At 57.8% G+C, this 26,316-nt stretch overlaps 1 protein-coding gene across 7 annotated transcripts in view; it reads right to left on the bottom strand.

The window, feature by feature from the left end:
- The window catches only part of NAV1 (neuron navigator 1), a 231,260-nt gene that overhangs the window by 190,732 nt on the left and 14,212 nt on the right, over window positions 1-26,316 (bottom strand). For 2 of the 7 annotated variants that reach the window (XM_070055082.2, XM_051820455.3), the window contains exon 1: window positions 4,125-4,255. The exons of 1 other annotated variant lie outside the window; for it this stretch is intronic. In XM_070055082.2, the coding sequence (XP_069911183.2) occupies window positions 4,125-4,171 (47 nt within the window). In that variant the 5' untranslated portion in view covers window positions 4,172-4,255. Of the gene's footprint in view, window positions 1-4,124; window positions 4,287-26,316 lie in introns of those variants that run through there. 4 more of the 7 variants (XM_070055083.2, XM_051820454.3, XM_051820451.3 and 1 more) reach the window with 4 other exon arrangements.

The following is a 26,316-nucleotide window of genomic DNA, read 5'->3' as shown; positions in this document are numbered from 1 at the left end:
GCTCCCGGCTTTGACCTGCCCCCACCCCCAGCTGTTGCATGCATTTGGGGAAAGAACCGACAACCTCCCTGTCTCTGTCTCTCTGCCTTTCAAATGAACTAATTTAAAAAACATTACTAAGCTCTAAGAGTGTTCCAGACCCTGAACGGCGGCACCCCATCTGGAAGACAGCGATTTTGATATGGGGCCTATTATGGACTGCCACCCAGAGCCTGGGGCCCCGCCTGTCCTTTCAGGCCACGCCCCCGACTCACCACTCAGCTTTCTCACTTTCCCAGGCCTCTGGTGGGGGGTTGGGAGACCAGGGCAGGGGGCCACTGCCAGGAGGTGCTCTGGAGAGGGACCAGAAGGAGAGGCACACGTGGAGGATGGGCCCTGGGTCTCCACCCGAAGAGCCAGCGCTGCAGGCTGCAGAGCTGCAGAGATTTGCATACATCTGCATACATTCACACGGCTCCTTCTCTGTCCCTGTGCCAGCCCCGCGCCCCGCACTCTCTCGTTCCATGCCAGGCCTGCCCAGCCCCTGCTGCTCAGGCAGAACCAACACCTGGCTGGGCGCCCCCAGGGCCCCTCAGCTGCAGCTGAGCCCTGGGCAGGGCTCTGGCCCAGAGAGGCTGCGCCAACAGCCCTTTCCCTCCTCCGGATACACAGGCCCTCTTAGGGGACCAACCGGTCACTGCTGAGGGTTGACAACGCCCACAGCCCCCCTCCTCCACTTCTTCTCCCCTGGGTGACCCCATCAGACATTGAGAGTGAGAAGAAATCAGTGGAGAGCCAGGGAGAAGCCTTCGAGATCCCTGGACCCCACACCCGCGTGTTCTCAACGAGGAAAGGAGAGGGCTGGCCCGGTCATCCATGCGTGTGCGCGGCCGGCCATGCCAGCGTGGTGACGGATGCCATTCCAAGGGCCTGGAATTCAGCAGGGACCCAAACAGCTCCAAAGCCTCAGCCTGTGGAGCCGACTGCACACTAGTGAGGAGAAAAAGAGGCAGCAGGCTTCCTGCCTAAGTAGGCCAGGACACAGGGCCAGAGAGGGGTGGGGAGACCAGGAGGGGGCGACGCGGCCATCAGGATGACGCCTCACCGTCTGCCTGCGTCGGTGAGGCAGGTGCAGCCAGCTCTCCTGACGGCTGGCTCTACCCTCCGGCACTGCAGGCCCCATCCCACCTGCCACCCCTTCCCTTCCACTCCCCCAGGCCTGGAAAGGGGGCATTTCTCAGAGGAGCAGGAGGCCCGCCTGACCCTGCTGATAAGGGCAAGGCCGGCCCAGCTCATTGGCTTGTGATTAAGACCGACTCCCACCCGTGCCTCACCCAAACAGCAGCTTCCTCTGCAGCGCACACACTTCACGAGTCATTAACACGCGTGTCAAAAAAGCAAGGCGGGAGCGGGGGTGGGGGCGGGAGTGGGGCTTAACTGCAGCTGTCTTGGAGAGACGGGGGTGACTGTGGTGGTGGCTGAACAACGGGACACAGTTGTCAAAATTCAGTTTCGTTCCACATAAATTATACCCCCATAAAGCTATCAGAATCAGGGGTGGACCCTGGGGCACAGCAGGTCAAGCCCCACTTGGGGTGCCCACATTCCATATCGGGGCGTCGGGAATGGAATCCCACCTCTGCTTCCATCTCAGCTTCCTGTTAACGTGCCCGGGAGACAGCAGATGATGGCCCAAGTACTTGGGTCCCTGCCACCTCTGTGGGAGACCTCGATGGTCCCGGCTTCGCCCTGCCCAGCACGAGCAGTTGTTGGGACCATCTGGGTAGTAAACCAGTGGAAGATCTCTCTCCCTCTTTCTCTCTTTCTCTCTAACTCTGCCTTTCAAATAAACAATTTTTTAAGAGTTCCATTGCGATTTCTTCACATCCTCTCCCTTTTGCTTATCTTCTGATAGGGCCATCCTGTTGGCGCTGACTCACCCTCCCGTGATGACCACTACTGTGGAGCGTCTTATCATGTCCCTGTGGGCCACTTACACACACTCTTGGAGGAAATGTCTATTCGAGTCATTCACCCATTTAAAAAGTATTCATTTTCATTTTATCTGAAAGGCAGAGAGAGATGGAAAGAGATCTTCCATGCCCTGGGTCAGGCCAACACCAGGAGCCTGGGACTCCATCCAGGTCCTCCACACGGGTGGCAGGGACCCCGGTGCCTGAGCCATCACCTGCTGCCTCCCAGGGTGCATTAGCAAGAAGCTGGATAGGAAGTGGAGGAGGCACTCAACCACCACGCAGAACTCCCGCACCATTCATCCACTTGAAAAACTGGGTTGCGTGGGTTCCTCGTATCGCCTGGATACTGGATCCCTGCCAGAGCTCTGTGCTGCAATTCTCCTTCCATTCTGTGGGTTGCCTTTTCACTTTCTTGCTACTGTCCTTTGAGGCACAAAAGTTGTTGATTCTGGGGAGGACAGACTGGCCTCCCTTGCGCCGTGGTGTCTGTGAAAGAACCTTCCAGAGCATCACCGCCTGCCCAGGTGCACAGAGATTCCAAAGACGACGGCTCACTGCATTTCCCAAACTCACCCGCCCACCGCGACCTGGCTCTGTGCCTCTCCCACTGCCTCATGGAAGAGCTCCCAAGGAAAAAGCCCTCCGTAGAAGAGGCATCACAAATTCAGGATCCTATACCCAGCCCACAGCCCGACTGCAGGAACGAATCACCAAGGACACGCCCCAAACGTGACAGACTGGGTGCTCATCCCGGACAAATGGGGAACCCCTGTCTTAGGGGTGCGCGGGGCAGAGCCGGCGGGAGCCTCCAACGGCTGCTCCCCGAGAGAGGACATCAGGCCTGGCTCCCACCCTGGGGGTGCTCAGCTGGGAAACACAGGGCTCCCGGTTCCCTGCCAGCTGGCCCGGCCCTGCCTGGACACCCTCCTTCCTGTCTGGCCCAGACGCCCAGCCCCCACTGGTGGGTGACTCAGCAGCAGCCCAGAGCAGACTGAGCCAAAGGCCGGGAATCCAGACCCGAGGCGAGGCGGTCTCTGTGGCCTTAGGGGATTCTAAAGACACCCAGGAGAATTCCCAGCAAGCTGCAGTGGCCTCTGTCCCACACCTCCGCCTGCGGCCAGCCGCTGAGTTACCCCTGGGTTCCATCGCTGGGCCTCGGTTTACCCAGACAGCACTGAGAGCCCAAAGCCTGGAGGTGACACAAACTTCCTTCTCTTCTTTAGGAGCCTCCCCAACCCCCGCCCTGCCTCATGCGGCCTCCCAGTCACACGGGGAGACCACAGACAACGCGGCTCCTTCCAATTTTCTTTCCTAAACACGTTACCACCGCAGCATCCACGTGCAGCTTCCTTGTCGTCACACAGCTTGCTCTTGCCTTCTCGTAAGGGGCCAGCAGACAGAGCCTCTTTTTTATCTTTTTAAAGATTTATTTATTTGAAAGGCAGAGTTACAGAGAGAAACGAGAGATTTTCCATCTGCTGGTTTACTCCCCAAATGGCCGCAACAGCCGGAGCTAGGCCAGGCCAAAGCCAGGAGCTTCTTCCAGGTCTCCCGCACGGGTGCAGGGTCCCAAGCACCTGGACAATCTTCCATTGCTTTCCCAAGCCAAAAGCAGGGAGGTGGATTAGAAGAGGAGCAGCTGGGACTCAAACCAGCACCCATATGGGATGCCAGCACTGCAGATGGCAGCTTTACTCACTATGCCACAGTGCCAGGCCCTGACAGAGCCTCTTAACACGTGGTATCAAGGGCCCAGTGCTGTGGCATAGTGGGTAAAGCCACAGCCTGCAGTACCAGCTTTCCATATGGGTGCTGGTTCGAGTCCCGGCTATTCCACTTCCAACCCAGCTCCCCACTAATGCACCTGGGAAAGCAGGGAAAGATGACCCAAGTGCTTGGGTCCCTGCACTCATGTGGGAGACCCAGAAGAAACTCCTGGCTCCTGGCTTTAGTCTGACCCAGCCCTGGTGATTTGGGGAACAGAATCAGCGATGGAAGATTCTCCATTCTCTCTCTCTTGTTCTCTCTCTCTCTCTCTGCCTTTCAATACATACATAAATTTTTTAAAAAGCCATGGTGTCGTGAGAGGAGTGGAGGGGTCCACAGCCTCATTCATGCAGGCTGGAACCCAGGCCCCCACCCCGGGATGTCCGACCTGAGACAACTGACCCAGCCTCCCGGAACCTTCTTACTGTCACACTGCAGAAGGGAACCATGACAGTGATGAACGATCGGTGCCCATTACGCCAATGTCCTTGCTTCTCGAATCACGTCACGCACAAGAAGCTTCGCAGGAACTGGGGTTTCTCGGTCAGAGAGGATCCTGGAGATTATCCAGCTGGATTCTCTCACTTTCCAGAGAAGGAAACTGGAGCACACAGAGATTACGTGACTTGCTGGGGCCGCTCTGCGGAGTGCGGTGCTAAGCCTTGCAGACTCCCGGTCCCTCTGGGCGGCACAGGGTCCCACTGGCTCCCCATCTCCGGGTGTCAGCCTACCTAGGTGCATGCTACATCTCGAGGCTTGAATTTTGTATACTGGGAGTATTATTCGCGTGATAACAGAACACTGGGATGGACAGCTACATGAGGGAGCTGGCAACCCGGTCAGCTTCTTACTCATTTCCAAGGCCAGAAGAGAGGGGAAGAGAGGATTTCCAAGGCTCAGAAAAGTGTTTGCGCAAGGTCACCCAGTGAGCTTGTAAGAGAACCAGCCAGGGCTCCAGGAGCCGCCTTCCCCCGCTGAGCCCTAGCATCCAGGCCCAGCTCCCCTCTTCCCCCTTTCCCCAGCTCAGAGCTCCTGATTCCAGCAGGGAAGGGGTTAATGCCAACTTGTGTTGGGCTCTGCAGGTGCCTTACAGGGCCTGCAGATCATGGGAGCTGGCGAGAGAAGGCGCTTTCTGTCTTCATTGCAGCGGGGAGACAGGGTCACTTGTTGCAGGGCTTGGACAATTAACACAGCTGGGGCACAGGAGCTGATGAGCCCTGGCTGGGCTTTGCCCGGCCGTCTCCTCTCAGGGCTATTATACAGAGGCAGCGAGCCTGGCGCCGCAGGAGCCCTGCCGAGCCGGCGCACAAAGAAATCAGCCAAGCAAGGAGGAGGCTGAGAAGCCACCAAATGGGTCACGCCCCGGAGGGTGCAGAACCACAGCACCTGGCGCTCCCCGGGCACCTGGGCTGACAGCAGACGGCTGAGACCCCAGGGCCATGGCAAGGACCCTAGGGATGCTGCACACGCCGTCTCCAAAGGCTGGAGAACAGGGAGAAGCGGTGGCTGGGATGGGGGCAGTTTATTGGTGGCTGTCCCGGACCTGGCCCCTACCAGCAGCTCTGCGGTCAGCAAGCCTAGGACTGGACCTCTGCACCTTGCCCACATCAGGGTCACACACGCTTTCCCAATTCCCTGACCCCACGACGCTTCCTAGCTGATGGCCAGAACACAGGACAGCGCAGAGGAACATCCCTCCTTGACCTCCGTGCCAGGCCTCGACTTGTCCTCGTCTGGTTCTCCCCCACTCCCAGCTCTTCCCCAGCCTGGCTGCCTCCCAGAGGCTGCTCCAGGACTAGGACTGGGAGCTTGGGCTGGGCTCTGCCAACAGGAGGCACTGGAACCACGCAGGGGCTGGGAGGGAGGGGCCCAGGGGTTTCTCCTGCTGCCTGGAATGCCTCAGCGGGAGTCTCCGGCAGTTTCTAAGTCTCTTTGGTGGCCCCAGCCCCCTCAGACTGGCCCTTGGAGGTGCCAGATTCCACAGTCCTGGTCACCTTCTGCATTAGTGGTGGCCGCCACCTCCTCTGCCTGCCTCTGCAGCTGACCCAGAGCTCGCACGGCCAGGTCCCTGAGTTAAATTCCCTCTCCTGCACATACAGCAGCATGATTGGACCAATAATAATAATAATAGAAGGGAAAAATCCTGCCTGTGTACGAATACATACAGCCTTTCCTCTCGTCATTACTCCCCACCTATTACAGCACAGCTATTCACACAGCGCTTACATTGTAGCAGGTGTCTCAGCCATCCAGAGATGATTTAAATACACACAGGTGGCTAGGTTCTGTGCAAACACTATGTTGCTCTACACCAGGGACTTGGTGTCCGCACAGGGGGCGTGACCAGTCTCCGCAGATACCCAGGGACGATTGCCGGTCATGTGGCTAATAGGAACTGGCTTCTCCCAGACCCCCACATGCATCTCCCACGGCGTCCCCTTAGACACGGCGGCTCAGTTCTGGGTCATCTTTTTCAAATTCTCACAGCCCCCCTGCTGGCTCTCTGTGTTAAGGCACCAATTTTCGGCCAGGGTTCCACGTCTGTTCTTCTTGGACCTCCCCCTCTCAGCTGAGTCCAGGGTCCCCCCCCATCCCAACTTCCTCCAAGGCTGCTCACAGACTCTCCGCAGTCAGCACACCGAGCCGAGCCGAACACCTGCCCATACCTCCCTCCCTCAGGTGTGGACCGGGGCAGGGACAGCCGGGGAAGCACGGGCTCTGGGTGTGGCTGGAGGCTGCTTCTGGCATTTGAATCAGTGCAGTGAGGAAGGAAGAGCTGCCCTTGGTGTGGGTGGGCACCGCCCAGTCAGCGGAGGGCCCATGCAGAACAAAGAGGCAGACTTCATCCTCTTTCCTCCGGGGCTGGGGCTCTGCTCCCAGCCATGGATGTCAGAACCCCAGGTCCTCCAGCATCCGGACTCCGAGACTTGCAGCAGCAGGCCCCCAGGTCCTCAGGCCTCAGCCCCGGCCTGAGGGCTACACGTCGGCTCCTTTGCACTCACTGGGTCAGGCTACCAGCTCCCCAGGGGTCTCCTGCTTGTGGGGGGAGGGCCATCGTGGGGCTTCTCAGTCCCCAGGACCACAGGAGCCAATTCCTGTACCAGACCCCCTTTTGTGGACCTGCATCTCCATCTGTGAGCATTTCTGCGTCTATAGGTATCCATAGCACATCCATGAGTATCTCCACCTTCCTCTTGGGGTTTTGTTTTGTTTTTCCCCCCATAAACCTCTTATTAAGAAACACAAACTTCATGCATTTCATAAATAGAACTTTAGGAACATGGTGATTCTTCCCACCACACTCCCAACTCTTCTTCTTCCTCCTTCTCCTATTCTTCCTATTTTTTACTAAGATTTATTTTCTTTTTTTTTTTTTTTTTTTTTTTTTTGACAGGCAGAGTGGACAGTGAGAGAGAGAGACAGAGAGAAAGGTCTTCCTTTGCCGTTGGTTCACCCTCCAATGGCCGCCACGGCCGGCGCGCTGCGGCCGGCGCACCGCGCTGATCCGATGGCAGGAGCCAGGAGCCAGGTGCTTTTCCTGGTCTCCCATGGGGTGCAGGGCCCAAGCACCTGGGCCATCCTCCACTGCACTCCCTGGCCACAGCAGAGAGCTGGCCTGGAAGAGGGGCAACCGGGACAGAATCCGGCGCCCCGACCGGGACTAGAACCCGGGGTGCCGGCGCCGCTAGGCGGAGGATTAGCCTAGTGAGCCGCGGCGCCGGCCCAAGATTTATTTTCAATTAACTTTATACACATATGATTAACTCTACACTAAGAGTTCAACAAATATTATTTATTAATTTTTTTTGACAGGCAGAGTGGACAGTGAGAGAGAGAAGAGACAGAGAGAAAGGTCTTCCTTTTCCGTTGGTTCACCCCCACCAAGGGCCAATACGGCTGCAGCTGGCATACTGCGCCGATCCAAAGCCAGGAGCCAGGTGCTTCCTCCTGGTCTCCCGTGTGAGTGCAGGGCCCAAGCACTTGGGCCATCCTCCACTGCACTCCCGGGCCACAGCAGAGAGCTGGACAGGAAGAGGAGCGACCGGGACAGAATCCAGCGCCCCAACTGGGACTAGAACCCGGGGTGCCGGCACCACAGGTGGAGGATTAGCCTATTGAGCCGCGGCACCAGCCTCAACAAATATTATTTAAAAAAAAAAAAAAAAAAAAAAAAAAAAAAAGGCTGTTCCTCAATTCAAGACCAGGGCTGTTCAAAGTCATTGCATGTCAAAGTATCAATTTCACTTCTATAAATTATCTTTTAGGTGCTCTGTCAGTTATCATAGATCAGGGAGAACATACGGTATTTGTCCTTTGGGACTGGCTTATTTCACTAAGTATGATGTTTTCCTGTTGCATCCATTTTGTTGCAAAAAACAGGATTTCATTTTTTTAACCACTGTGTAGTATTCCGTGGTGTACCTATCCCATAATGTCTTTATCCAGTCATTGGTTGATGGACATCTGGGTTGATTCCATATCTTAGCTATTGTGAACTGAGCTGCAGTCAACACGGGGATACATACTGTCTTCATTCATTTCCATAAAGTTTTTTGATTTCTCTTTTGATTTCTCCTATGGTTCACTGTTCAGGAGCGTCTTGTTCAGTCTCCATGTGCTTGCATTTGCTCTAGAGATTCTTCTGTTGTTGACTTCCAGCTTCATTCCATTGTGGTCAGAGAAGATACACAGCATGATTTCGATTTTTTGAATTTGCTGAGACTTGCTTTATGGCCTAGCATGCGGTCTGTCCTAGAGAAATCCATGCACTGGTGGGAAGAATGTGTATTCTGCAGCTATGGGATGAAGAGTTCTGTAGTTATCCATTAGGTCCATCTGGTCTGTAGTGCCCGTTAACTCTGTGCTGTTTTCTTGCTGACTTTCTGTCTGGTTGATCTGTCCATTGCTGAAATGGGGTATTGAACTCCCCCATTACTATTGTATTGGAGTCTATGTCCCCCTTTAGATTCACTGACGTTTCTCTTAAATAGCCAGATGCCCTGTCATTAGGTGCATATGTGTTTATTTTAGTCACATCTTCCTGATGAATTGATCCCTTAATCATTACATAGTGCCCTTGTCTCTTTTGGCAGTTTCTGTGCTATAGTCTATTTTGTCTGATATTAGGATGGCTACACCAGCTCGTTCTTGGTTTCTGTTAGCATGAGGTACCTTTATCCATCCTTTCACTTTCAGTCTGTGTATAGCACTGTTGTACACCTGCCTCTTTGACTATATCTTTATAGTCTTCCTGTATCTACGCATGTTTCTGTATCGGTATCTCCTTTTGGTTCTGTTTCTGAAGACCTCAAATACGAGCACATTTCCTTATTCTTCCCTCTAAATACAACTAAAAACCCAGGACGTTACACCCAGAGCAGACCTGAGAAGACCCTGCAGGGTGGCTGGGGACCTCCGGACTTGAGGAGTGGAATAGTGCTAAGTCCCTAAGTGTTTATTTTTCGCTTCATAATTCCCAGACTTGACACTAACAAGATCAGCAACCCAGGAAGTGCCAATGGACATACATTTTAAAAACTTCAACAAAGGCCTGCTCTCTCTAGCCCAAAACCAGGGAAGCAGGGGCCCAGCAAGACAGAAAACGTTCAGACAATAACCATTTCACTGCAACCAACACCATGGAACATGCCACGCCCCTACCTCTGCCCATGTCATAAAGGCCAGGTGGACAGCCTGCAGTCCACCCTCACCAGGCTGTGACTGGGGCCCCAGTGACCCCACGGGGCAGTCAGAGGAGGCTGAACATTCCCTCCTGCTAACAGTGAGCCCACGCCTTCCCCTTCACTGCCAGCACACCCCACGGGGAGCCTAAACTTCCCACCCAGCAGCCACGGAGCGTCCTTCCCCGGTCTCATACACACACAGGAGGGCTGGGAGGAGGCTGGCGCAAAGCAGAACACTACCCCCAGCCCAGCTGTAATGAAGAGCCAAGACTAGGAGCCACAAAGAAGAATCAAATTCTGAAAAAGTGCAAGAACTGGAATATAAAGCTCAGTGGATGGGCTCCATAGCAGACTGGAGGAGGCAGACCAAGAATTGGCGAACTAGAAGACAGAACAGGAATTCCCCAACAGGAACAGAAAGAAAACGGACTGAAGATAAATGGGGCAAGTCCTGAGGGACCTGTGAAACTTTCACAACATCTCAGACGTTCGCATTACTGGGGTTCTGGCCAACAGAGGCAGAGGAGGACGGTGCTGGGGTGCGGGGGAGATCTGACAGCCGGAATCTTCCCAAGGTCAGCAGGGGTATGAACCACAGAGCCAGGGAGCCAAGCAAATGCCAAAGAAATCGCTAACAAGGCACACGGAAAATTCCTGAAAGCCCACAGAGAAACAGGAGTCCTTATCTACAGGGAGAGAGCAATTTGAAGGACAGCAGATTCCTCGTCAGAAGCCATGGAGGCCAGAAGGAAATGGCACGTTTCCCCAGTGCTAGGAAGAACTGTCGGCCCAGAGTCCGCTCCCAGGCAGAAAGGGAAGACCCACAGCGTTCTCAGAAGAAGGGCACTAAGAAACTGTTGCCAGAGCTCCAGCCTAAAAGTATAACCAAAGGAAGCAGGTACCCTGAGCAGAAGGAACAGGACAGAGAACGCAGACACAGGCTCATACAACAGGGCAATGGAGCTTTTAAAATAGAGATTTATTCGGTCGGTGCCGCGGCTCAATAGGCTAATCCTCCGCCTGTGGCGCTGGCACAACGGGTTCTAGTCCCGGTCGGGGCACCAGATTCTGTCCTGGTTGCCCCTCTTCCAGGCCAGCTCTCTGCTGTGGCCAGGGAGTGCAGTGGAGGATGGCCCAAGTGCTTGGGCCCTGCACCCCATGGGAGACCAGGAGAAGCACCTGGCTCCTGCCATCGGATCAGCACGGTGCGCCGGCCACAGCGGCCATTGGGGGGTGAACCAACAGAAAAAGGAAGACCTTTCTCTCTGTCTCTCTCTCACTGTCCACTCTGCCAGTAAAAAAAAGAGAGGGAGGGAGGGAGGGAGGGAGAGAGAGAGAGAGAGAGAGAGAGAGAGAGAGAGAGAGATTTATTCACCTAATGAAATGCAGAGCTATAGAGAAAGAATAAAACAGAGAAAGAGAGAGAGAGAGATCTTCCATACTCTGGTTAACTCTCTATATGGCTGCAATGGCTGGAGCTAGGCCAGGATGGAGCTAAGACAAAACTAGAAGCCCAGAACTCCATCCAGGCCTCCCACGTGGGTGGCAAGGGGCCCAAGTATTTGGGTCATCTTCCGCTGTCTTCCCAGGCACATTAGCAGAGAGCAGGATTAGAAGCGGGGCAGCCAGGACTCTGGCATGGGATGCCAGCACTGCAGGTGGCAGCTTAACCTGCTGTGCATTAACACTGCCCCCCCGCCCCCCGCCGAGACAAAGATGCCCAAAAGCAACTCAGTGGCAGAAAGATGTGTTTTCTAACAAACAGGCTGTAGCAATTGTACCTCCATTGACAAAACCAAAACAAACCAGAAAACTCGTAACCTAAGTCTCATACCTTATACAAAAGCTAAGCCAGCATGGATCATGGGCTTAAATGTGAAACATGAAACGGAAGAACTTTTAGGAAAAAATATAGAACCACATCTTCAGGATCTAGGGCTAGGCAAAGAGTTCTTAGACCTCAGCACAAAAGGAAAATCCATAAAAGGAAAGATTCTAAATTGTGCTTCATCAAAAGTACAAACTTTTGCTTTGTAAAGGACTCTGTTAAGAAAATGAAAAGACAAGCTACTGAATACAAGAAAATATTTACTAACCTCATATCCAACAAAGAATTACATACAAAATACACAAAGAACTTCTGAAACTCAACAGTCAAGAGCCCAATAATTCAAATAGAAAACAGGCAAAAGAGGAGAAGAGACAGTTCCCCAAGAGGACAGTAGGATGGCTAAATAGACACACAAAAAGAAATTCAAACTCTTTGTTCACTGGGGTAATGCAAATTAAAATCCATGATGAGCTATCACTTCACACATACCTGAATGGCTACAGTTTTCTTTTTCTTTTTTTTTAAGATTTTATTTATTTTTTGACAGGTAGAGTTACAGAGAGAGGAACAGACAAAGAAAAATCTTCTACCCACTGGCTCACTCCCCAAATGGGCCCAACAGCTGAAGCTGGGCCAGGAGTCAGGAGCTTCTTCCAGGTTTCCCACATGGCTTCAGGGGCCCAAAGCACTTTGGGCCATCTTCCACTGACTTCCCAGGCCATTGAAAGAGTTGGGTCAGAAGAGGAGCAGCCAAGACATGAACTGGCGCCCGTAGGGGATGCTGGCACTGTAGGAAGAGGCTTAGCCCACTACGCCACAGAGCCAGCCCATGGCTACAGTTTTAAATCGGTGACAACACCTGGCTCCCTCATCCATCAGTGGCAAAAATATAAAATGGTGCACCTTCCATGGAAAACAATCAGGCAGTTTCTTTAAAAGCTGAACACAGGACTCGGGGTTGGAGTTGCAGAGCAGTGGGTTCAGTCTGTGACTTCAGCATCCAATATGGGCACTGGTTTCGGTCCAGGCAGTTCCACTTCCAATCCAACTCCCTGCTGATGCACCTGGGAAAGCAGCAGAAGATGACCCAAGTTCTTGGGCTCCTGCACTCACATGGGAGACCCGGATGAAGCTCCTGGCTCCTGGTACAGCCCTGGCCATTACAGCCATTTTGGGAGTGAACCAGGAAATGGAAAATCTCTCTCCCTGTCTGTAAGTCTGCCCTCCAAATAAATAAAAACATCTTCAATAAACAAATAAAGAAACACAACATCAGCACAACCTACAGAATGAAGACTTAGCATCATACAAAAACATCACTACAAATGAATATATCAGCTCTTTTTTTTTTTTTTTTTTTTTTTGAAGATTTATTTATTTACTTGAGAGGCAGAGTTACACAGAGAGGGAGAAAGGTCTTCCATCTGTTGGTTCACTCCCCAAATGGACACAATGGCTAGAGCTGGGCTGATCTTAAAGCCAGGAGCCTGGAGCTTCCTCCGGGTCTCCCACGTGGGTGCAAGGACCCAAGCACTTGGGCCATCTTCTGCTTTTCCAGGCCATAGCAGAGAGCTGGACCAGAAGCAGAGCAGCTGGGTCTGGAACCGGCGCCCATACGGGATGCCAGCACTGCAGGCAGAGGCTTGACCTACTACACCACAGTGCCAGCCCCTATCAGCCATAATCCTAACAGCCCCAACCTGAAAGCAACGTGGCACCCACAGTGAATGGCACTGGTCCTTCCACGCTGCGGATCACCCAGCGGCAGAAAGAACAGGGACTGTCGACCGACACACAGCAACCTGGGGCCGCCAGCCACACTCAGGGCAACCAGCGCTTCAGGGTCAGCTCCCTGTGGTCTGCCTTGGCTTGATGTGGTGCTGTCTGTGTCTCCTTGGGAGAAGTCAGAGTGTCTGGCTGAGACAGGCCCTGTACCCTTGCGATTCAATTTGATCTTTAAAAAAAAAAATTTACTGAGGTCAGTGCTGTGGTGTAGTAGGCTAAGCCTCCACCTGCAGAGCCGGCACCCGATGTGAGCGCCAGTTCGTGTCCCAGCTGCTCCTCTTCTGATCCAGGTCTTTGCTACAGCCTGGGAAAGCAGTGGAAGATGGCCCAGCTTGTTGGGCCCCTGCACCAGCATGGGAGACCCGGAGAAGCTCCTGGCTCCTGATCGGCCCAGCTCTGGCCATTGCAGCCATTTGGAGAGTGAACCAGCACATGGAAGACTTCTCTCTCTCCCTCTGTGTATAACTCTACCTCTCAAATAGATAAATAAAATCTTTAAAAATATGTATTTCAAAGGCAGAGTTAGAGGTAGAGATTAATCTTCTATCTACTAGTTCACTCCTCAAATGGCCACAACAGGTGGGCTTGTGCCAGGCCAAAGCCAGGAGCCCGGAACTTCACTCAGGTCTCCCACGTGGGTGCAGGGTCTCAAGCACCTGGGCCATCTTCCGCCGCTTTCCCAGGTGCATTAGCAGGGAGCTGGATGGGAATGGGAGCAGCCAGGACTCAAAGCAGAACTCTGAAGTGGGGTGCCAGTGTCGCAGGTGGAAACTTAACCGCCAACCACAACCACAGGCTGGTGCCTCAACCTGACCTTGACCAACAGAGTAAACTCTGCAGCAGGCTTTAAACGAAGCTTGATTATTTATTTCCACGGACACTTCCAGAGGTGCAGTGGCTGCAGACAGAGCTGACCCTGGGCTGCTGGGCTCACAGCGCCCGGCTCGGGCTTCTACGAGGTACAGTGGGCAGGGAAGGGACAAAGCGAGGAGTGACAGGAGACAGAGAGGACAAGCAGGGACGGCTGCTGCATAGGAAGATGAGCGATTCTCACAGCAGGCACAGCTGGACGCCACCCGAGGCCCTGGCAGCTGCTGGGCAGCGAGGATGTCACTGTCTCAGAAGACATACTGATAGTGTCACTCACTCAAGCTGCTCAAGCCCTGGGGCCTGCACTGTGGTACAGCTTGCTAAGCCACCACCTGCCACTCTAGCATCCTATATGGGTACTGGTTCGAGTCCCAGTTGCTCCACTTCCGATCCAGCTCCCTGCTAACACGCCTTGGAAAGCAGCAGCTGGTGGCCCAAGTACTGGCCCCCATGTGGGAGAGCCAGATGAAACTCCTGACTTGAGCCTGGCCCAGCCCCGGCTACTGCAGCCATTTGGGGAGTGATGGAAGATATCTCTCTCCCCCACCTCACTCTTTCTCTCCCTCTCTCTCTCCTCCTGGGCCCCATCCCTTCCTGTAACTCTGCCTTTCAAATAAATAAATAAATCTTTATTTTAAATATGTTCTGGGGCTTTGTGGGATAGTGGGTTAAGCCACCACCTGCAACACCAGCGTCCCATACGAGTGCTGGTTCAATTCTTGGCTGCTCCACTTCCAATTCGACTCCCTGCTAACGCGCCTGGGAAAGCAGCAGAAGATGGTCCAAGTGCTTGTGTCCCTGCACCCATGTGGGAGACCTGGATGGAGTTTTAGTCTCCTGGCTTCAGCCTTGCCCAGCCCTGGCCATTGCAGCCATTTGGGGAGTGAACCAGCAGCTGGAAGACCTCCTCTGTCTCTCCCTCTCTCTCTGCAACTCTGCCTTTCAAATAAAAATAAATAAATCTAAAATAAATAAATAAATAAATTGCTCGAACCCTTGCACTGCGATAAGTGTCCTGCAGGGAACATTCTTGCAGCTCTGCCTTTGCACATGGGGGGTCAGTTACTTGGGATAAATTCCTATGTAATCCCACTTTAACAGCAGGATAAACAAAACCAAATTAGGAAGGGAAACTTGCTGCAAAAGGAAGAAAAAAAAAAAAAAAGAAAAAAGCCATAATAAGCAATTGTAGGCAAAACAGAAAAGCCAGTCTCAGGCGGTGGCAAATTGCAGAGCCCCTGCAGCTACACTGCTGGGCTCCTGCAGCCAGAGCCGAGCACAGGCCCAGGAGCTCACGCTGCGGGCCCCTCTGTCTGTGATCGCACTGTGGCGCGAGCCTGGCTCCCCAGCCGTGTGACAAACTCCTGCCAGCAGGGACTGCTCTACCGGGCGCCCGGAGCCTGGCAGACCTGGCCCTGCCAGCATGGGCAAGCGGCTGTCACCGATCCAGCAGGTACTCGGGATGTGTCGGGCCCTGTGCTAGGAGCCCCGCGCGCATGATCAGATTGCATGGCCTCATTCTCGCAGCGGCTCCCGCCGGCGGGAGCCGAGACTCGCCGGGCCAGTCTGACTCCCAGCATGGACACCAAGCTCGCAAGTGTGTTTGGGCCCCGGCTGGGCTGAGACGCAGGGACCTGGGCCACGCAGCTCTCGGGCGTGGCTCCCGCTGTGCTTGCAAAACCCTGAGGCGGCCCTGGGCAGGAACAGATGCAATCACAGGGCACCTCTATCCTGGCAGGGGTGGCTGTGGACACGGCAGAAATGGGTGCTGAGCTTCCCGACGCTCAGGAAATGAGAAGACTTGGTTCCCTTAGCAACGGGCGCCAGGGTCAGCACAATGCAGAGGCAGCTGCAGGCTAATGATAGAAAACAGGTCGTGTGGCCAGGCCGGAGGGTCCGCAGGGGGAGACCCCACAGAGATGCCCTCCTTCCTACACCTGGGCCCCAGCCGGGAGACACAGCCTGAGGGAGGGAGGCACCAGCTCCAGGGGCACCTTCAGAGGAGGAAGAGGGTGCAGCGGCCACACCTGCTGGGCCCCACCCACACCCTGGCCCTGGCGCCAGCCTCGGTCACAGCTCTGTCAGCAAAGGGAGACCTTCCAGCGCCCGCCAGGCTGTCGGTATCCTGGCGAATGTCCCCATGGCACCACTGGTGTAGGCTGCACGCAGCCTACAGACTCGATCCCACCCCCACTAAGGACAGCCACTCTGAGAACTGCCAGCCAGCGGGCTCCTGGTGTCTTCCCATCTGCAGCCATGTCCGTGTTGCGGGCTGGGCCTGCAGAGACCAGGGGCGAAGAGGGGGGCTGTGCCAGGTGCCCCTGGAGCCGCAGAGGACAGACTCGGAGCTGGTTTGCCAGTGTCTCGGCAGTGGCCAGAAGGAGGGCCTGACCTGCGCAGTGCTGGGCCTCTGGCTTGCCCAGGAGCCGCCCTGGGCATGGCCTGCATGTGGGTCACGGTCTCCTACCCCCCACCTCCCACCTGCTCCAAGTGTTTGGTTTGGCATTTTTCAGGTCAGCTTAATCAGGGCACACAAGAGACCAGAGCAGCATGGCTGCAGTAGCTTCTCTTGACCGGAATGAACAGAACACACACGGTGTCTTACAGTCCTAACGTCTACACACACACACACACACACACACTGGGACAGGCGCTGTGGCAGAACAGGTTACGCCACAGGCTGGGCCAAGGGCATCCCACAGCAGAGTGCCGGCTCAGTCCCGGCTCCTCTGCCTCCAGGGCAACTTCCTGCCGGTGCACAGCCTGGGAGGCAGCAGATGATGGCTCAAGGGCTTCCGTCTCCGCCAGTCATGCGGGGAAACCGGGATGGATCCGGTCCTGTCCCGGCTGTTGTGGGCTTTGGGGAGTGAAGCAACAGATGAGGATGCTCCCGCCCGCTCTCTCTCTCTCTCTGTTTTTCAAGCAGATGAAAATAAACTTTTTCAAACGCCATGTACACACACATGATCTCATCTGACGCTCATGCTCCAGGTGGGCCAGGTGGTCTGTTCATTTCACAGGCCAAACAGCACCTGAGAAGTAAACTGCCTTGTCCAAGACCAAGTCCCAGGTCAGACGCCAAGGGTTTGGCTTTCAGCCTCCACAGCCTGTGTTCTTTCCGCTCTGCCAGGGGCTGGGAGAACCCAGGACCGCCAAGGGGAGACCTGTGCCCGGAGACAGCAGGGGCTTCGTGACGCACGGGCCACTGGCCAGCTGCTTTCTCCCGCAGCCTGTCCCAGGGTCACAGCGCCCCCTTGCGGGCTGCCTCAACAGGGCAGGGTGCAGCGGGCCGGCGCAGGCACCCCAAAGTTTCACAGGCTGGGCTGCCCTTGACCGTGTAGTACGTCAGCCCAGGAGAGGCAGGGGGTGCCTTCCCTAGCCCTCACGTGAAGAGGGGGTGAGCATTGGCCTCAGGGTCCCGCATGGCCTCGGAGTGCCCATGGTGCGGGGGAAACTGTGTGCTTTGAGACCCCTGGGCCCTCTGCTGTCAGAACTGAAGCTGAGGTTCCGTTTGCACACTGAGTCCTTCTCCATCAGGACAGGCGTTGGAGCAGCTCGGCGTAGCTGTGACGGCAGCGCTGCCAGTTGCCACAGTGGCCCGGGACGGAGCCAGGCCGGCTCCAGTACCCTGAAGCCATCCCAGGACAGGCCAGGGGTCGGCCAGGGACCCATGCATAATGTGCTTGATCTCCAGCCGGAGACAGCTGCTCTCACTCGGGTTATGGTGAGGACCTCTGCACGGTCCCCAGGCTGCTGATGGCTCCTGGGGGCTGGGGGGGGGGGGCGGCCTGGGTCGGCCCAGATCAGGGAGGAAACACGCTTCTCTAGGGGGCCCGTGGCCAGGAAGCAGCTGGGGGAAGCAGGGGGCACAGCTGTCCCGGCTCAGGGCCCACGAAGCCTGACCTTCCTCCCCAGGGCCTGTCATCCAAGCCCGAGGACCCAGAGGGACTTCCAGAAGCTTCTGCACAAACATGGGGACACTGACTTTGAGGCCAGGCCAGCCCTGGGGAGCCAGGGGTCAACGAGCAGTCCAAGGCGCCAGAGACACCTGCAGCAGACCTTAGCGCACGCTCTGAGCCAGGGACCCCGCAAGCACACACTGCTCCAGCGACATCACCGACCCCTTCCAACCATTCCTGGGCTACCACGGCTGATGTTCCCACTGACAGATGAGGCAGCTGACGCCCAGGAGCTCAGAATCGGTGAGAGCCGTGTCTGCCTGAGCTCCCTCAGCAGCCGGCGCGCGTGGGTCATGTGTGTGCCTGCAGCCTCCCAGGAACCGTGCTGGGCCCACCAGGCCACAGCCCCTGACTGGGAAGGGGCAGAGATGGCCCCCAGGGGACTGAGGATGCCGTGGGTCACACACATGCTGCGTGAGCAAGTGGGCAGGCCGGCAGCCCCTGGCTACGCGACTTGGGGGCACTGGATAGAGGGTGGCCGGCAGCAGACAGCTGGACCCCACTGCGGGTCTGACCACCCAGTGAGGCTCCGCTTCCCAGCTCAGACCGGAGGGGCCTGCCCCAGCTGCGGGCCACCACACAGAGAGGGTATCCTGCATGTGCGGCTGGGGATGTAGGGACCCACCGCCTCGCCGGGGCAGCAAGCTGTCTTTGCATGCTGAGCAGGCCCCCAGCTTCCTACACAGAGCAGCGGCAGGAAGACGCTGGCCATGTGCGTCCATCTCTGGTAGCTCTGAGGACCTTGGGCATGGCCCTGCGGCCCCACGGCCAGCAGGCTCTTGTTCCTGGCTCTGCCCTTCCTGTCCACTGTCCACTGTGGCCCACCCCCTGTGGAATGCTCAGATCCCCACTCCATCTCTGCAGGACCCATCCGTCTGTGGGCAGCCCCATGAGAAAACCAACAAAGGGGTGTGCATCCAGCAAGTGGTTAAGACGATGGCTAAGACCTGCATTAGACTCCCAGCTCTGGCTCCTGCCAGTGCAGACCCTGGGAGGCAGTGAGTGGTGATGGCTGAAGCAGCTGGGTCCCTGCCACCCACGTGGGAGACCATATTACATCCCAGGCTGCCGGCTTCAGCGTTGCGGGCACTGGGGTCGGGAGCTCTATCTGTCCAGAGTAACGGCCCCGGGCACTGGCAGGAGCTGTTCCCCGTGGACAGGGCGGGATGTTTGTGGGCCCCTGCAGGGAATGGCAGGAAGGGGCAGGGTGTGACACTCATTCCCACTGCCACCCAGCTCAAGATCCTAATCAGAGTCCTGTGGAGAGCAGCTGGTTATGGGTTTTGTCTTCCGGGGGTGGGGCAGGGGAGGGGCAGGCTAGCTCAACACAGGGATGAGGTCTCCACCCAGGGCTGGGAGTTGAGCGAACCACAGCAGGTACACAGGAAAGGTGGTAGTGGTGACGTGCACCCCACTCTGAAATGGAAAACCACCTGGGATAATATCAACTGTAAACTTGCGTGCAGAGCCCGGTTCCAACTGGGCAGGGACAAACCCATCTTCAAAAGAAAGAAAACAGGTGGGACCTCGGAAAGTGCACAGAAAGATAAGCTCACTCTGGTGGAAGTCCACGGGCACGCTCCACACGGCAGGCGTTCGGCGTGGACTTCGGCAGCCCCTCGGCAGAAGCAGGTGTCTGTCTCAGCTGGGGACCCTGGCTCCTTGCTAGGTTTAGCCCTCACTAAAACCCAGGGGTGAAAAGGAAGTGGGGTGGGGGCAGGGAGGAGACCTGTGTTCTCCGCCGTCCACGGGGAGAAGGGGGGGGGTCTGTGTGTGTTTGTGGGTGGGCGGGGGCGCCGCCTGAGCTCAGGGAGGGCTGCAGCATCGAGGGGTGGGCTGGGGGCCAGGGGAAGGGGAGAAAGGACAGCACAGCTAAGGGTGGGTCCCTGAGTAGTCCCCGCGTCAGGGTGGCAGGAGGAGGTGGGGTTGGGGGGGTTCAGAGGGAAGCCTTCCTGGCGGTGGTGGCTGGTGAGGGCTCAGAGCCGCGGCTGGAGCAGGACACACGAGTGGGCAGCTGCAGTGCCCTGGGCCTGCTAGCAAAAGGCCGAGGGGGAGGTGCCCGGGGCCGTCTGGGTGTTCGTTTTTGTTCTCTGGGCTAGAACGCTGGGCTGAAGTCTCAAGGCGGGCCCCTTGAGGCCAAGGCCTGGCTCCCTCCCTGCGGGCAGAGAGGCGGGGATGGGTGACAGCCCCTCTCTCATCGCTGGCTCTCAGGGGCCATGCTAGGAGAAATGATTGTTACGCGCTCCGCGAGGGCCAGGCTGTCTCACAATGGGGCGATTCTTCCTGCGCAGGGGCCCAGTGCCCGCGGGGATCGGCGGGGAGTCCCCCTGCCTCCGAAGAACGGGCCCTTCTGTTCCCTTGTGATCTCGGCGACCCGCGCGGCCCCGTGCCCACTGCTGGCAGCCGCCGGCACACAGCACAAGGAATACTTTGTGCACCTCCTGGGCCCGTGGCGCGGCTGCCAGGAGGCAGGGCAGTGTCGCCCCTGCCCACGGAGAGCGACGGCGAGCTCAGCTGAGGGCAGGACGACGCCTTCTCCTTGGGAGCTGGCCCTGACCGGCACAGCATGGTCACAGGGGGACGCTAACGGCAGCCACCAAACAGGGCGCGGGCACTTGTCAGGTGCCTCTCTAAATACACGTGTCGTTCCCGCCAACGGCCCACAGCGGACGGAGGGAGCAGGCGTGGTTCCAACACCGTGGCACAAGGGCGCGCCGAGGTGACCAGGGCTCAGGGGCTGGGACGGGAGGCGGTCGGGTGATGCCACCACGACACACGGGTCCTCGGCAGCACACGCCCCTTCCGCAGGGGCAGAGCACAAGGGCTGGCCCCGCCCCTGCTGGCTCTGCAGGACAAGGGGCCTCCACTCTGTCCCCCCTACCCCACTGCCATCTCCCATCCTCACTACCACCTGGGACTTAGGGTCTGGGGGTGAATGAACCAACTCTCCCGGGCCATGGGGACGAGGGTCTGCCTGTCCTCTCCAGCTCAGCCTCGCAGGGTGGCAGTCACGGGGCCCCACGTGGCCCCCACGTGGCCACGCCAGGCTCTGAGCAGGGGCTCCAGGTTCTGGGCTGCTCCTCACCGCGGGGGTGGAGGGATCCTGGGGGTTTGCCTGGCAGCACCTGCGGCCCACCTCCACCCAGGCTGCCAAGCCGTGGGAGGGGGCCACAGCCCGCTCTGCCCTCAGGGCTGGGTCCTGTGGTGGGGGCTTGGGGGGTTCTCTGAGGGGCCTCTCTGAGGACAGATGTCCTGCACTGCGGGTGTGCAGGAGGCGTGTGACCACCGGAAGCAAGCCCTGGCTCACCCTGCCCGCTAAGCCTGTGGGCACCCGATGACGCTCCTGTCACCTCCTGTACTCTACCGCTGCCCACAAGTGGTCCCTTAGCACCGCCCACAGGCCTGCACGGCTCACCCGGGGGCCATCCACTCTGGCAAACCTGCTTACTAGGCGTGCTCTCTGCACTCCCAGACCGGCCCACCTGCCCCGGGGCTGCTGCCACCCCTGCATGCAGAGGCCATGACGTGTCCAGCGTCGGCCAGGATCTGGATGAAGGGCCCTGTCTCAGTGGCCCCTCCCTTCCTCACAATTCTCTGGCTCCCTGAGGACAGACAGGGTGGACAGGACCCTCCCACCCCACGCTGCCTGCTCATTGCCACTGACCCCTGCCCAGGCCACAGCAGGAACACCCTGCCGGAGTGACGGCCACTCCGCTCCCACCTCCCCGGAGCGCCCTGACCTGTGCGCAGGCAGAGTTGGCTTTGCCCAGTGGCCAGTCCCTTCCCGCAGAGAGGCAGCTGTGCCCAGGCCCGTCCCAGCTGGTGCCGTGAGGCAGGATGTCACGGGCCTGGACTGCAGTCTCCTCTGTCCACAATGGCCCCAGGACGTCCCCACACCAGGAACCCCTGCTGCCAACAAGGACCCAAGGCCAGGGGCGAGCTTGACCTTAGAAAAACACCTGCCGAGCCCCCAGGTGCTCTCATTGTCCAATCCAACATTCCCGAACCCAACGGGCCCAACAGCCTGGGCACCCTTGCTCCGACTGTTCAAAGTCTTTAGCCACTGCTCCTGCTGCTCAGAACAGTCAATCCCAGGGCTGTGTTCAGAGTGCGGCCATGTGTGCTGGGGCCCAAGGACTTGGGCCATCTTCCACTGCTTTCCGAGGTCATAGCAGAGAGCTGGATCAGAAGTGGAGCAGCCAGGACTCAAACCGGCGCCCATATGGAATACCAGCACTGCAGGTGACCGCTTTACCTGCTACACCACAGCGCCGGCCCTTCAAATATATTTTTAAAAGTGAAACAAATGGGGCCAGCGCCACGGCTCAATAGGCTAATCCTCCACCTAGCGGCGCCGGCACACCGGGTTCTAGTCCCAGTTGGGGCGCAGGATTCTTTCCCGGTTGCCCCTCTTCCAGGCCAGCTCTCTGCTGTGGCCCAGGAAGGCAGTGGAGGATGGCCCAAGTGCTTGGGCCCTGCACCCCATGGGAGACCAGAAGAGGCACCTGGCTCCTGCCTTCGGATCAGCGCGCCAGCCGCGGCGGCCATTGTTGGGTGAACCAAAGGCAAAGGAAGACCTTTCTCTCTGTGTCTCTCTCACTGTCCACTCTGCCTGTCCAAAAAAAAAAAAAAAAAAAAAAGTGAAACAAATGAATCTGTTGAGTGCCGACTGCGTGCCAGCTGCGTGAGGTCGGACCTTGCCGCACCCCAACTCTGACCGGAGCCATGGCCCGGCGGCCATCCCCCAGCGGAGCCAGGGCCGACTCCGCAGCCCACGCCTGGCCGCACAGCCGGGTCCCCTCCTTCCACGGCGTCCTCTCCCTGGGAGCTGCTCTTTCCCACCTGTAAGTCCCCATTCTCACCACATCAGAAGCCACTGCATTGGAAGCCAGGCAGACTGAGTCCCGCTGTCCCAGCAGCAAGAGGGCTGCCGGTCCTGTCCCTTTAAAAGAGCCCTCAGCCCACCTGGGGGTCCTCCACCCGCCCCAACCCCGCCCCGGGCCCACACGCTGGGGTCAAGGCAGGGCTGCTTGGCGTCTCAGGGTGAGAAAGTCCAGGGCGCTGGAGCCCCAGCTTCAGCCGGCCCCAAGCCAGGCCCTGGATGAACACTGCTGGGCACCCTGGTGACTGTGGTGCACAACCGGGAGCCGGTGGTGGCCGAGTTCCTGAGGCCCAGGGTCTGCTCAGCAGTATCCAGGCTGGGACGGTGGCCTTGCCGCCGTTGTACCAGGACCCTGGAATATCTCGGCTCAGAGCTACATCCACAGATCCCGAAGCTACTCAGGGGAGGGGCTCTGCAGACAGGGGGTCAGGACAGCGGCCATGCACCTGCGGGAACAGGGATTTGGGCCTAGAAGGAACAGGAGCCAGGAGTCCACTGTGCCCCTCTGCCTGTGGGGGCTGTTTCAAGGCCCCGTGCCACTCCCAGCAGCACCTGGGCTTCACTCTGGCACAAAACCACCCCGGACGCCGGGCCTCTATGCTCTTGCCTGTCGGTCACTGGCCCCAGGTGTCGAAGTTATGCCAGCAGTGGTCTGGGGAGGCAGCAGCGGGCCCCATAGCCCAATGGGGAGAAGATTCTGGAAGTAGCCAGGCTGAAAGCTCTTGAATCTTTTGCTCCTGCCACCCCGGCATCCCAGCCTGCTCCACACCCTGTCGCCCAGGACTCCAGGGGGGGCTGATGTGTGCTCCTGCAGGGAGAGGCGTGGTTTCTGGCAGACAAGAAACCCAGATGGAGAGCAAGCGACTTTCGGATGCTACCCAGCAGCTGCAGGCTCCCAGGCCCCTGGGCCTCTCCGGCTCACTCACCGGCCTGGCTGTTCCACACGGCCCACGGCTGCCCCAGCCGGAGCCTCCCACTCTTCCAGCCTGGAGAGCAGGGGAGCTTTTGGGCGACAGAAAGCTGCAACCCGCAGCCCAAGGAGGGCGTGGGAATTGGGCTGGGTTCTGCTGGGCAATGGCGCCCTCTCGTGGCCGCAAGGAGAAGATGCTGGGACAGGCAGACAAAGGCCAGCCCGCATCCTCTTTGCCCTTCCCAGAATCCCTCCACTGCCTTGGGAAGCATCTACTGGAGGCTGGCACTGGGTCTTGCCCAGAGGGAAGCGGATAGGCCCTGTGCTGTTCTCCAGGGCTCTGGCGATCAGGCATTGAGTGGACAACCTGCTCCCCTCTGCCTACACACGTGGCCCCTTGCCATGCTCTGAGCCAATGCTCACTTCCCACCTCCCTCAAAGGCCTGAGACCAGGGTGGGACTCTCCATGTGGACCAGGCCCTTCCCAAGGGCAGGGACATTGACTATTTGACCCCAGACCCCTTCCAGACACACTCTCACTACAGCCTCTCAGCAGGACCATAAATAACCCTCATTTATGGAGAGGAAACTCAGATGATGGAAGGTTCCAGAAGCTGCTGTGTGTTTAGCAGCCACCACCACCACTTTCCATAGGCCAGCACCACCCTGCGAGGTTTATCAGCAGTGTTATCTCATTGTCTGATGAGCTGGGTGAAAATTATGCCCATTTTACAGGTGGAGACGGGGAGATGTTGAGGGCAGACAAGATGCACAGTCACAAGGCTAGAAGGTGGCAGAGGGACAGAATTCCAGTTCTGTCTACCACCTTAGGCCCTCCCTGTGGATTTGGGAAGCCAGGTCTCCGCCTTCTCGCCCCCCACCCCCGTGCCCCTCCTCGGGGCTGCACCTGCCTCCGGCACTGCCCAGCACACGGCCCCTGAGGAGTCTAAACTCCAGTGAGCTCCGGGAACGACACAGCCACGTCCTCCCTCTGTATCCCCATCGCTCCCGCTCCTACTGGGACCAGACCCAGCCAGGGGCGCCTGGGCTTCTGGTGGTAGGTGGTCTCCGTGGGGTCCAACGCCCTGAAACCCAGCCCTGACCAAGCTCTGCTTGGGACACACATTTCTCATGGCTGTGCTGTGGGCTGGGGGTCAGGGGCCACGGCCCCCGCAGCCCAGGTAGCCTCTCCCACCCCCCACTGCCTAGGCTACTCTGCTGTACCCATTCCGGCGGAATAATTCAGCACCCTGGCTCGCCTGTCGCAAGCTGGGGCAAATGCCCAGTGAACAAACGGAGGGGTGAGTGAGCAGAGAATGTGGGCCCGTGCAGTCCTGGCTCTCGGGACCTGGAAGCCACACCCTTCCTAAGGGCAGCCCCCCAAGCCGCACCCAAGCAGCCCCCGACCCCACCCATCCCCCCGAGAACCCATCAGGCCCCAATCCCTGCTCCCCCTTGCTGTGCTGGCCTCTCTTTCGGAAACACCTTTTTCCTGCCCCAGCAGGCCACGGTTTCCTGCGCAGGAAGAGGCCTTCGGAGTGCAGGGGCTATTTATATCACACCTCCCTCCTTCCAGACCCCACAGGGGAAGGTGAGGGTGCAGCGCGGGGCACGGAGGCTGCTGGGACCTCCCAGGGCCTCTGCCACCAGCACCCGGAAGCAGAGCACACGAATAAGGGACAGAGTCCAAAGGAAGCCCCTTCTGATCCCCAAACACTCCTCCCTCCCACCCACAGCACCCCCGGACCCCAGACTCAAAACCTCAGACCTCAGGGGCAGGCGCTGGTGCAGCAGGCAAGATACCCTCGGGACGCCCAGGGCGGAGTCTCAGCTCCGCTCCCAATCCAAGATGCCCAAGTGCTTGGGCCCCTGCACCTGCGTGGGAGACCCGGATGGAGCTCTCGGCCCCCTGGCCGCAGCTGGTCCATTGTGGTCACTGTGGGAAGTGAACCAGCAGATGGAAGCTCGCGTGTTCTCTCACTCTCTGCCTTTCAAAGTAAAATAAATGCTGGTTGACAAAACAGCAGAAGCAAAGGCAGAGGTCCCAGATTCCTGTCTGGGGAGACCTGGGAGATGGAATCGTGCGGGGTCCCAGGAACCTGAGTCGGAGAGGAGGGGTCGGGGTGCGGTCAGGGAAAGATAACAGCAGGTCCCCAGCTGGGGTGACCCGAGCCCGCCTAACAGGTCACGGCGACCCAGGGGCCTGCATTCAGGCTCCTGAGATGCCGAGGACAAGCTCCCGGTGTCTCGGAGCAGGACCTCGGTGGGAAGAGGGTCCTCGCGGAGGTGATGCACGGAGGTCGTGTGGCTTCAGTCTGACACAAACATCTGCCCAGGGACAGGGACAGGGACAGGGACGTGAAGACGGTGGGAGGGGCCAGGAGGGATTCTCTGCGATAGCTTTCCGGGGGACGAGGCCCTGCTGACACCCCGACTTTGGACCTGCAGCCTCCGGAAAGGGGACAGTTAAGTCCTAGCCATTGTCAGCCACCCAGGGCAGCCCGAGCAAACCCATTGGACAGATGAGGGCTCAAGACTGAGGCAGGGGAAATGAGTTACTTAGGTTACACATAAAGAGCACTCCCAGCGCAGCCTGGGTTTCCTGCGGGCAAAACCTCGCCCACCTGCTCTGCCCCTTCTTCCCTAGTGGGGCCCCTAGCTTGGAGGTTCCCC

Source organism: Oryctolagus cuniculus, chromosome 13 (assembly GCF_051225735.1).
Source record: "Oryctolagus cuniculus isolate XC-2025 breed Fujian yellow rabbit chromosome 13, ASM5122573v1, whole genome shotgun sequence".
Taxonomy (NCBI): domain Eukaryota; kingdom Metazoa; phylum Chordata; class Mammalia; order Lagomorpha; family Leporidae; genus Oryctolagus; species Oryctolagus cuniculus.
This window is presented reverse-complemented; position numbering and strand designations above follow the sequence as displayed.